General features: G+C 41.7%; 2 protein-coding genes across 2 annotated transcripts in view; one reads left to right on the top strand and one right to left on the bottom strand.

Annotated features, from left to right (window-relative positions):
• CPM (carboxypeptidase M) overlaps nt 1-12,965 on the top strand; it is a 224,544-nt gene that overhangs the window by 187,718 nt on the left and 23,861 nt on the right. The window lies entirely within an intron of this gene.
• MDM2 (MDM2 proto-oncogene) overlaps nt 1-12,965 on the bottom strand; it is a 36,704-nt gene that overhangs the window by 13,516 nt on the left and 10,223 nt on the right. Inside the window, exons 6-8 of the mRNA XM_082256905.1 lie at nt 3,925-3,989; nt 3,033-3,099; nt 2,710-2,870 (exon numbers count right to left, since the gene is read on the bottom strand). Of these exons, the coding sequence (XP_082113031.1) occupies nt 2,710-2,870; nt 3,033-3,099; nt 3,925-3,989 (293 nt within the window). The remainder of the gene's footprint in view (nt 1-2,709; nt 2,871-3,032; nt 3,100-3,924; nt 3,990-12,965) is intronic.

The raw sequence follows: 12,965 nt of genomic DNA, 5'->3' as shown, positions 1-12,965 counted from the left end.
ACAACCAGTGACAGCTAAAAAATATATTTACTTACCAGTGCACCCACTTACAAAGAAAAGTAAATGTTAATTTTGACAACCGAAAACAATGTCTTTTAAATGAAATGCATATCATTACGGATAGCCTAATATGTTAAAATGTCAATGATTGCGCAAAAAAAAAAAAATCTCCTAAAGATCCTGGTGTCCTACAATTTTTATCGACCTTCCCTCAGTGGCTGCAATCCTACATCAGGTTGGATGACAGCAAATAAGCTTTTTACAGGCTGTGTGCAATTAGGGATGTCTTCCTAGAATCAGCAGCTCGACACAGAATTCTGTAATGTCAATAAATGGTACCCAGTCCCAATAAACTGCTACAGATCTGTCCCAACTGGCATTCAGCTTTTCTTCTGATGATACCCAACAAATGTCATACTATCTTACAGCTTGTCACGGTACCTCTCTCACCTGTATAGAACTTTTCACATACTTTCAAAATATTAAAAGCAAAGTTGACATTTTATGAATACTGCTATAAAAATACTTATTGTTGTGACAAATAATATTTTTTTTCCCATACGTCCATGTAGTACTAAGTAAAGAGATTTCTTGGGTTGTTTGTGCATGCAGACTAAAAATATATCTTGTACAGATGCAATATCCTTTCTGATGCTACAAACATTCTCAAGTGTATAGTGTCTGCATTTATTCAACACATATATGGGGCCTCACTGGAGTAGGTCTTTTTGTGGGGCTGCATATATGCGTATCTCTCTTTGTTCTGGGAGCATGCCACACAGCACACTCCCAGCACAGAGACCAAGCTCTCTACAAGAGCCCTGGGTCTGATACAAATGATTGGGACCCGGGACTCCCGGTTCACCTGATCGCTGTGATTAGTCACTGAGCCCACCCCTGTGTTTACTTCCTCTTTTGAATGAAGAGGAGGATACATTATATCTTGCTTTCGTTGCAGGAGAGGAAGCTGTAAGTGCCGGTTCACATTTGTGCAATGCGGGAACGCTGCTAATATACAGCGTGTTCCCGCATCGCATCCCTGGCAGTTCACTCTGCCATATACGGTAAGCTGGGGGTGAACGACACCGGATCGCATATCGCAGTGCGATCTGAAAGTTCGCACAGAATCGGATCGCACTAGTGTGAACCACCATGCGATCAGATTCTGCTGCAGACCAAAAAAAGGGCCCTGCGCATCTTTTAGTGCGATTGCGGGCGAATTCAGCCATACAAACTGTATGGCTGAATTTGCACTGCACAGAGATCGCATGTAATTTTAGGAGCAATGCTATCCGAATTACATGCGATCTCTGTGATCGCACAATTGTGAACCGGCACTAAACAAACCAAACTGTGTAAAAAAAAAATAATTACTACGAGTACAAACAATAACTAACATACAACTAACATGTGGTATTGGTGTAATCGTCAAAGAAGGAGAATTTATTTTGGGTTGTTGTTTGGTGGTAAATTATGGTTGTAGTAAGTATATACAGCTAAATGTTAAAAAAATATTTTTTTTAATATTTTGGGGCAGTTCTACTTTAATTTTAAAAAAAATAATAATAATCAGGTGATCTCCCTTACCATTTACCATCAAATTAAAGCCCAATTTTTTGTGAAATAAACAAGGTATAATCCACCTGAATGCACAAATTAGTTGTGACAATATGTACAGTTTTACTAACAGATGCTAAAGTTGCAAAATTGTGCTTAGGCATTAACATTTGTTTTACCCTTAAGTGGGAAGGGGTTAAAAAGAGATATGAAAGTAATTTTTCTTTGGAAAATGAGATGCTAATAGCAGGGCTAACACTCTTGCTGACGTTTTTTTCTACTTTTCCTCAAAGCTAAAGCTCAGGAGCCACTGACATTCACCAAGGGAGCATGCATACAGTGGAGACTCCGGCAAGACACCATAGATCCCCGAAGGCACCCACTTACCTGAAGTTAGGAGCAAGAAAAGTGAAGAAATATAAAAAAAAAAAAAAAAAGCATGTTAATTAACATACATGAAGCATGTTAATTCCTGCTATCAGCATTTAATTTTGCAAAAAAAAAAAATTGCTTTAATATCACTTTAATAGCAAACACAGGCTGTAGTGCACATAAAGCAAAGTGTGCCTCAAGTACTTTTTCCCTGTGTCCTACAGCCACAGAGACACTGCATTTCCCGGAATCTGCCCATGCAAAACAATCCATCAGTAAAATATACTGTACATCTACTATGCTATGTATGAAGGACCCTTAAACATAGGTAAACTTTCTCCATTAACTTACCAAGTTGAATGTTTGAGAGAATCTTTATTTTTCCAAAGCAACCGTTGTTCAAATAAAGATATCCTATAAAACATGCCCACTATTTTTTCTATTCAGACCTTTGCTTTCATATGATTACAACCTATAGACTCTCTTGGCATATCACACATGCGCAGACAAATTCAAAACCAACTGCTATATGCAAACAGAACCTCTCAGTCAACCTGCAACTTATGTTTGTATGTATTTTGTCTTTATCCATTTAGCTTGTATTCAAAACAAATCACAAACCAGACACCGTAGCATAGAATCAACCTCAAAAGGCAACAGAGCAGAATTTTCTGCATGAGGACACCTGAATGCTGTTAACTTGCACTGTTGTCTGACACCCCCTTGCTGAAAAAAAAAGCCTCTCACACCAATTTTTTGTTAGCCAATAACCTTACTTACAGCATTAGAAGAGGTGTCTGTTGAATCACTGTTATTTCTATCACACCGTAAGCCACTTATCACCCACCACGAAAGGCTTTCATCAAACGTTAATGAAATACTGTCTGACTTATGGCGCTTTCTCTGTTGTTCTGCTGGTTGATCATTTGAAGAATTTTCTTCTAAGCAAAGTAAAAAAAAAAAAAACAAAAAAAAAAAAAAAATACATAGAAAATGTGCTCAATAACGGTTTATACAATGACCGAAGTGATTATATACACTTTGGTGGGAATGTCAAGTCCAATGTGATACCAAGGATCAGAGAGATCATGAAGGTTCCTTACCAGAGTCACTGTTGCCTTTTTTTGAACACGACGCAGAGGTGTCTGGAGGCAGCTCCACACAGGACACCTAGATGTGAGACAAAACAGTTAAAGAGAGACAATAGGACCGTTTTCTGATATGCGACATAAAAAAAAAAGTAGAATTTCAGGTAAAAGGTTCACTTTCACATATTGCAGCTCTATAAAAAAAAAAAAAATGGGTATTATACTGTGTTTGTGTGCACTAAAATTAACTAAAGTGTATTTCTTCCTAAAAATGTGCATTTTTAAAAATGACTGCACAGATAACAAGCGACATAAAAACTTGTAACAACCACCATTTTTTTCTCGAGGGTCTCTGCTTTTAAAAATATAAGTTTGGGGGTTCTAAGTAATTTTCTACCACAAAATGCTGATTGTATGTATGACAAATATCAGAATTGGCCCAAGAGTAAGGTGGTCAAAGGATAAGTTCACATTTCCAAAAAATAAATGCACTTTTTTGCAGGTAAAAATTAAGCATTTTTTTTTTTTTTTTTTTGTTCAAAGCCTGTAAAGCATTGCAATCACAATCAGCAGGCAATTACACTCTTACAGGAAGTCTCAATGAACTACTACAGCGCCCTGGTAATTCATTGAAAACTTCAAGCCGACAAGGCTGTCGATACTTGTTGTTTTCCCATTCACAGAACACTGAATAAATGACACGACCAATTGTGACAGTGTGCGGGGATCCACTGCTCACTGTCAAAACAGGGGATTAGGGGGTGTGGGGCCAGGGCATCTGTTACATTTACACCCTGAATATGGGTGTAAACATGTTACAAAAAGTTAACTTAATAACAAAACACATCATCTCCTTAGATGCCTCTGAAAATGAGAAAAGATAACCTGTTTAGAAGTGCATACCAACCTGCTGAGATCCCTGCGTTTGTAAAGTACACTTGTCTTTCCCATACAATACGTCTCCCAAGGACTCTGAAGGAAAATTACACAAATCATTGGTACATTTACCAAGAAAGGCTAAAAGCTATAAACCGATGACTTTCAGAATTCTGAATAGCAAAATACTTTGGACAATAGTTCTAAGCTCGTCTAAAGAATAGATCGATACAATAAATACCGTATTTTCCGGCGTATAAGACGACCCCCCTAATTTTCATCTACCGGTAATACTTATACTTAGGTTACCTTGGAGCTATTATACTCGGCGTATAAGACGACCCCCCATTTTTGGGCGATTTTTTTGAGGTTCAAAAGTAGTCTTATACGCCAGAAAATACAAAACAGGACAATTGAAGAATGTGCAAAATACATTGCTCATCTCATGCTTTTAAACCCTTTTGTAAATAGAGATAATTGCAGCCCATGTGCCCAAGTTAAAGTGGTTGTAAAGTCATTCTATGCATGAAGATAAACTTTGTGAGCAGCAGCCCCCCTAATATTTACCTAAGCCTATCTCGTTCCAGCGATGTCGCAGGAGTGTCTGAGCTTCCCAAGACTCTCCCTTCTCATTGGCTGAGTTGGCACCACAGTGCCATTGGCTCCTGCAGCTGTCAATCAAATTCAGTGAGCCATTGGAGGAGAGCGGGGGAGCGCAGCCAGGCTGCGACTCCGTGTCTTAATGAACACAGGAAGCTGCAGCTCTGTTCAGATGCCCCTACAGCATTCTGCTTGCTGTAGGGGCACTCAACAGGAGGGAGGGGCCAGGAGCATCAAAGAGGAACCCGAGAAGGGGAGAATGTGGGTTGCTCTGTGCAAACCCACTGAACAGGGTAGGTAAGTATAACATGTTTGCTATTTTTAGCAAAAAAAAACACGATACTTTACAATCACTTTAAATCTAGCCATGTCAGTATGTACCCGTTAACCTTAATATACTATAAATAATCTGCATAACTAAATATTTTTTATATAGATTTTAAAGTTACAGCAGGCTTTATTTGGCACTGTTTAAATAATAATAATATATAAAAAAAAAAAAATTGTTGTTTTTATTTTTTATTTTATTATGGGCTGACAGACCAATATATCAAAGCTGACATAGGTATTGCATGTGTGGGAACCACTTTGATCCATTTTCCGTTAGTAGGGGTGAGAGCGGTTAGTGACAGTCTGGTCTGACAGGTAGCAGGTAAGCAGTTAGGGCTTGTTCACACGTGTCGATTATGAAGAACAAAGCAATGCTCATTAACGCTCCTATGGCATTTATGATGCGTTTATGACGCGTTTTCTTTGGGTTTACGAAGCTTTAAAAGCACTTCAAGAATGCTTGATAAATGCTCATGGAAGCGTTGCTTTTCAAGTTGGAAGTGCCTAAAGGGTAAGTGATGCTGAGGAAAGGATGTACCTTGAGATATGGTTAGATTTTGGTGCGATAGCAAACATTTAGTACATTTTCTGCAAGAGGAGTTCGTATACTTTGATCTAGGACACTTGGCTCGGTCAAGCTCAACTTTGCTAAAACAAAAAGCTTTGCCATTGGTAATAATGCTCAATGCCTCTGTTTCTGTCTGGCACTGTCAGTATTGCTGGCTGGCTTGATGCTTTTGCCTGCACGGGGAAGCAAATGGTGTTACCACACGGCTATTATATACAAACAGGAAGTGGCTGAAGCTGCCATGTCCTAGTTCTCTTTTATTTCCCAGTGCATTCTGGGTTACAGGAACCTCTACCATCTCTCCTCCAATGCCCAGCTAACAACTTCATAAATGCTTCACTAAAACCATAAATGCTTTAGTTGCCGTTAACCACTTCAATACAGGGCACTTTCACCCCCTTCCTGCCTAGGCCAATTTTCAGCTTTTAGCGCTGTTGCCATTTTGAATGACAATTGCGCGGTCATGCAACACTGTACCTAGGCCAAATTTATGTCATTTTTTGCCCAACAAATAGAGATTTCTTTTGGTAGAATTTGATCAATGCAAGGTTTTTATTTTTTGCTAAACAAAAAAACATTTTTTTTTTTTTTATTTAAGTTATAAAATGTTGTATATAAATACATTTTCCTGCACTGATGAGGCAGCACTGACAGGCACTGATATGCAGCACTGATAGGTAGCACTGATATGCAGCATTGGTGGGCACTGATAGGCAGCACTAATAGATGGCAATGATGGGCTGCACCGATAGATGGCAATGATGGGCACTGGTGGGCGGCACTGATAGATGGCAATGATGGGCACTGGTGGGCGGCACTGATAGATGGCAATGATGGGCACTGGTGGGCGGCACTGATGAGGACGGCACCGACAGGCTCCCTGGGCACTGATTGGCATCTCTAGTTGCATGGGTGGGCATCCCTGGTGGCTCTAGTGGCATCCCCCAAGGGTCTGCTCTGGTAATCAATGCTTTGATTACCAGCACAGACCCCCCGTCAGGAGAGCCGCCAATCGGCTCTTCTCTACTCGCGCCAGTGTCAGACACTAACTGAGGAAAGCCGATCAACGGCACTTCCTTTTAACTAGGTGACGAGCTGTGATTGGACACAGCGGGTAACATGATAAAGAGCCTAAGTCATAGGCTCTTTACCGTGATCTGAGATGCAATGCGATGTGTCAGAGAGACGCACCACACCACCGATCGCCGCCCAGTCAGGATAGTGCAACCACTTTGCGGCCGTCATTTTGCTATATGACGGGTGGGAAGTGGTTAAGGTGCGCTTACAGAGCATTACCACTGAAATCAATGGAAGCGTTTGACAAGCGTCGATGTCTCATAAAAGAGACATGTTGCCTAATTTTTAACACAACACAACACTACAGCTCCTGAGTGAACAGCACTGTGTGGTACCCTTGTAATATTCATGGCAGGCGTTAACAGGCGGTTATGTGGTTTTAAAATTGCTGAATAAATGACGCATAAACACATGGTATCGACACACGTCTGAACGAGCTCTTACAGCAAGAGATGTATATTAATGAATCCAAAACACAGGACATAGTGCAGGGGATTGTTAATCAACAGATTAGGAGTACAGGGAAAAAAAAATAATTCAAATGAATGTGATCACAGTGAGAAAATATCAAAATAGATACAGTGACCTGCACAAGAATTAAGACCTTTGATCAACTAATTTGGCCATTTTACAGAAATGTTTTCTGTTTCATTTTGAATTTCAATGCTTTAAAGCAAAATATTTTTGCATGTTTGTCTTTCTATAAAACACCAATGGTCAAAACAACATCAAAATCGCTTACAAACAAAATGTTGAATGAACTGAAATACCCCAAATCATAGTTATATCAGCCAGAGAATCTGCTACGCTGTTTTATATTTGCTGTACACAAGCATGTCATATATTCTTGATGAAAAATGTTAGTCTTTAGCTTAAACATGCTACATTTTATTTATTTTAAAGATGTTTCTTCTAAGATAATTAATGCCACAAAAAACAGGTCGTATATACTCGAGTATAAGCCGACCCGAATCTAAGCCGTGGCACCTAATTTTATCACAAAAAACTGGGAAAACGTATTGACTCAAGTATAAGCCTAGGGTGGGAAATGCAGCAGCTACTGCACCCAACTGGACCACCATGAGACCCAAAACGGAGGCTGTGGGCATGGTGCAGGAGATGCAGGGCTGCAGGCATAGTACAGGAGAATCTCTTGCAGGCCCTGCATCTCTTGCAGGCATGGTACAGGAGATGCAGGGCTGCAGGCATAGTACAGGAGAATCTCTTGCAGGCCCTGCATCTCTTGCAGGCATGGTACAGGAGATGCAGGCCTGCGGGCATAGTAGAGGAGATGCAGTGCTGCGGGCCTGGTACAGGAGAATCTCAGAATCTCCTCAGGAGATGCAGGGGCTGTGGAGGAGTCTCACTTACCTTTCGGTGAGGCGCCTTGCATTTAAAAATGGCACCGCCCGGTGCCAACATGTCACCGCGCATGCACCGTCTGCACAGGAATAGCCGAATGTGTACAGGCTTTCCCGAGCGGCGGCGCCGGCGCACTGCACCGGAAAACAGGTAAGTGGGACCCTCACTCGAGTATAAGCCAAGGGGGGCTTTTTCAGCATAAAAAATGTGCTGAAAAAGTCTGCTTATACTCAAGTATATATATATAAAATTTTAAGTGCCCCCGTTCTCCCATGCAAAGGCAAACACGCATCACCACAAACATCAGATCGTGGGTAGTAACTTTAGCACTAGAACTTCTCTGTTAATCTAAAGTAGTAACCTGTAAAGCAGGGGTGGGGAACCTGCGCCCGCGGGCTGCATGCAGCCCGCACGATCGTTATGTCTGGCCCGCACAATGCGATCCACCCCCCCCCTCCCCCGTGCCGCTGTGTCAGAACAGGAGCCGATGGCTCCGTCCTGACACTGAGTCTCCGAAAAGGGTGGACCCAGGACGCAGAGCAGTGCGCCTCAAGCCCGCCCATTTGTGTGACAATAGCGAATGAAAATTCGCTATTGTCTCACGGATCCTCCTCCTCCTTGGCCAATGCCACTGGCCGAGGAGGAGGAGGTGGGACACGGGATGCGGGAGGACTGGAAGAGACGCGGGGACTGAAGAGAGGAAGCCGTCGCTACAACAGGTAAGTTGGAGCGAGGGTGGAAGTGTTGCTGGAGGCGCAAAGGAGCGAGGGCCAAAGAGTTCCTAAAGTTGTGGCGCTGTGCAGGAGCTATAATTGCTGCGGAGTGTAAGACTATGATTGTGGTCACAATAGTTTCTCAAGCAGGCAGCAGAATCCTTATTGATATAGGAGAGATCATGTGTTAAATGGAATTTTAGAATTATCCCGTAAACATTGTATTCTCAGTTTAGCATCAGTCTTCATTTCTGTATTTTCCAGCCATGGACGTGCCCTCATTTACCAAAGTGTGTGACACAGGAACTGTATGTAAAGCTTACCACACACGTTACAATCCTACGTTACAATTGTCAAGTGCACTGGTCTGGGGGGCTTGGCACGCTGTTCACTCTGCATTGTGGTCAATCAATCAATTGTGGTCAATCAATGGTCAGTCTGCATTGTGGTCAATCAATGGTCAGTCTGCATTGTGGTCAATCAATGGTCAGTCTGCATTGAAGGAGGCACGATGATCTCTGCATTGAAAGGGGGCACGCTGTGGTCAGTCTGCATTGAAAGAGGGCACGCTGTGGTCAGTCTGCATTAAAATTGGGCATGCTGTGGTAAGTCTGCATTGAAAGGGGGCACGCTGGTCTCTCCGCATTCAAAGGGGGCACGCTGTGGTCACTCCGCATTCAAAGGGGGCACGCTGTGGTCACTCCGCATTCAAAGGGGGCACGCTGTGGTCACTCCGCATTCAAAGGGGGCACGCTGTGGTCACTGCGCATTCAAAGGGGGCACGCTGTGGTCACTGCGCATTCAAAGGGGGCACGCTGTGGTCACTGCGCATTCAAAGGGGGCACGCTGTGGTCACTGCGCATTCAAAGGGGGCACGCTGTGGTCACTGCGCATTCAAAGGGGGCACGCTGTGGTCACTGCGCATTCAAAGGGGGCACGCTGTGGTCACTGCGCATTCAAAGGGGGCACGCTGTGGTCACTGCGCATTCAAAGGGGGCACGCTGTGGTCACTCCGCATTCAAAGGGGGCACGCTGTGGTCACTCCGCATTCAAAGGGGGCACGCTGTGGTCACTGCGCATTCAAAGGGGGCACGCTGTGGTCACTGCGCATTCAAAGGGGGCACGCTGTGGTCACTGCGCATTCAAAGGGGGCACGCTGTGGTCACTGCGCATTCAAAGGGGGCACGCTGTGGTCACTGCGCATTCAAAGGGGGCACGCTGTGGTCACTGCGCATTCAAAGGGGGCACGCTGTGGTCACTGCGCATTCAAAGGGGGCACGCTGTGGTCACTGCGCATTCAAAGGGGGCACGCTGTGGTCACTCCGCATTCAAAGGGGGCACGCTGTGGTCACTCCGCATTCAAAGGGGGCACGCTGTGGTCACTCTGCATTTAAAGGGGGCACACTATACTTTGATTACTGAAGGCCCCTTTCACACTTTTATGACCTCAAAGTCACGCAATTTTTTACAGCGTTTTTTGCCGCAAAGCAATGCCTATTACATTTATGCATACATTTTGTACGGCCCCTGAATGAAGTCACAAAAATCCAAATGGCCCTTGGCAGAAAAAAGGTTCCCCACCCCTGCTGTAAAGGCTTTTAAAGCTTCTCCTATGAATAGCAAAATTTGTGCATAAAAGAAGGGGGTGAGGTAGGCGCTTCTCTGGTGTGCGTTTAATCAAATAATAAACCGAAGTCAAATATGAATGCAATAGCAATGAGTACTAATAGATAAATAAATATTCACACAATAATAAGAAAGTGCATGGTGCTGGATAAAAAATGCAGCCAAGTGCTGCAAATGTGATGCCCTTCCTTAGCCACTAGAGGGAGTGGCGTGCACAAGATGCAAATGTGAAATGAATTGTTGGAGTGTGCTGCTACCTCTACATTTCCAAATGGAAAAATTTAAATGAATAAAAAAAATATATAAAGAAAGGGAGTGAGGTTGGCACTTCTCTGGTGTGTGTTCAATCAAATATTAAACCAAAGTCAAATATGAATGCAACAACAATGAGTACTAATAGATAAATAAATATTCATACAATGATAAAGTGCATGGTGCTAGATTAAAAAATATAGCACCAAGTGCTAAAAATGTGATGCCCTTCCTTAGCAAATAGAGGGAGTGGCGTACACAAATAGACATGCAAGATGCAAAAGCAAAATAGATTGATAGGTGATTTTAGAAGTGCCAATGTGCTATTAAATGGAATTCCTCTATGATCAATTAACCCACGGGCATATTAAAGGTGCTAATATAAATTAAAATAAATAAAACCAATAAAATAGACTTGAATTGACAATAATCATATTAATAGTGCTGGTTTGTGATAGTGATTTGACAGTCCACAGTCCATACAATGGTAATCCTGTGTATTGCAGCTATTTCCAAATAGCTGAAAAAGTGCCTGTGCTTCTTTAATCCATATGAGTGTGCAAAACCAATGGGGAGCCTTCCCCATGATCCTGTGCTAAGAAGTAGATCAGAACTTATGGTGACAGTGCTTTCTTCCTCCTTAGTGCTTCAAGGCTCGTGCAGGTGCTAATCCCCTATGATTATGCACTCACCACAGATCCTTACCCCTGCGGGGTTATGTAGCCTTTGTTCCAGTAAGGATGTATCCCTGGACTTCCCAGCTTTCCTACCGACTTCCTATGTTGCCATCGTTCACATATGGAGAAAATATAGCGATATGCCCATAGTGTAGTATGTTAAAATAATTTATTGAATACAAGACAAATATCCACTCACAGTTAGTCAGTAAAAGATGCGATTCAGCAGACATCCGGGTCCGTGTGTTCCATGGCCCTCAAAAACCCTCTAGCGGAAGTGACGCAACTGGGTAGAAGATCCCGATCTACGTACGTTTTGTTTGAACGTCTTCAGGCTCCTGAAGACATTGTTCAAATGAAACGTATGTAGAGCAGGATCTTCTACCCAGTTGTGCCACTTCCACTAGAGGTTTTTTTAAAGGCCATGGAACACACAGACCCGCATGTCTGCTGAATCGCATCTTTTACTGCCTGTGAGTGGATATTTGTCTTGTATTACATAAATTATTTTAACATACTACACTATGGGCGTATCGCTATATTTTCTCCATATGTGAGCGATGGCAACATAGGAAGTCGGTAGGAAAGCTGGGAAGTCCAGGGATACATCCTTACTGCAACAAAGGCTACATACCCCTGCAGGGGTAGAGATCTGTGGCGAGTGCATAACCATAGGGGATTAGCACTTGCACGAGCCTTAAAGCACTAAGGAGGAAGAAAGCACTATTAAGTTTGGATATACTTCATAGCACAGGATCACAGGGAAGGCTCCCCATTGGTTTCACACACTCATATGGATTAAAGAAGCACAGGCACTTTTTCAGCTATTTGGAAATAGCTGCAATACACAGGATTACCACTGTATGGACTGTGGACTGTCAAATCACTATCACGAACCAGCACTATTTATTTGATTATGGTCACTTCAAGTGTATTGTATTGGTTTTATTTATTTTCATTTATATTAGCACCTTTAATATGCCCGTGGGTTAATTGATCATAGAGGTATTCCATTTAATAGCACATTGGCACTTCTAAAATCACCTATCAATCTATTTCGCTTTTGCATCTTGCATGTCTATTTGTGCACGCCACTCCCTCTATTTGCTAAGGAAGGGCATCACATTTTCAGCACTTGGTTGTATATTTTTTATCCAACACCATACACTTTATCATTGTATGAATATTTATCTATAAGTACTCATTGTTATTGCATGAATATTTGACTTCAGTTTAATATTTGATTGAACACACACCAGAGAAGCGACAACCTCACCCCCCTTTCTTTATATATTTTTTAGCAAAATTTGTGCGACAATTCTGCTTTGCAACCGAGGGAGGGATTTGAATGCGACCAAGTGCTTTATGCACTTGGTCCAGAGGAGAAATAAAAATGAAATTTTAGTAATGAGACTTACATTTTTAAAACGCTTTTAAATGAATTGTATTTCTACATTTTACCTTCAGCTACCAAGAACTATAAAAACGACAGGATTTTTACAACAAAATAGAAAAGCAAAACATGTAAAAAGAAAAAAAAAAAAAAAAAAAAGGATCATAACACCTTCCTCTTCAACTATTATTTTCCTGCTGATTCTTATTTTTATTTATCAAATTTAACTTTCTTTGCTTTGTTTGGTAATTGTTTTTTGTATCACAAAAAGGGGTGGGGGTGCGCTTTTCTTAGATTTGTAACTTTGTCTACAAATTGCATAAAAAATAATTTCTGCAAGACAATCTCATGAAAGAAAGCCTGGCTTGTCCTTAAAAAAAAAAAAAGAAGAATAAAAAAAAAAAAAAAATTATATTATATATATATATATATATATATATATATATATATATATATATATATATATATATATAT

The sequence above is a fragment of the Pelophylax lessonae genome (genome assembly GCF_965119305.1).
Source record: "Pelophylax lessonae genome assembly, chromosome: 4".
Classification (NCBI taxonomy): domain Eukaryota; kingdom Metazoa; phylum Chordata; class Amphibia; order Anura; family Ranidae; genus Pelophylax; species Pelophylax lessonae.
The sequence above is the reverse complement of the archived record's forward strand: the minus strand, read 5'-3'. Positions and strand labels throughout refer to the sequence as shown.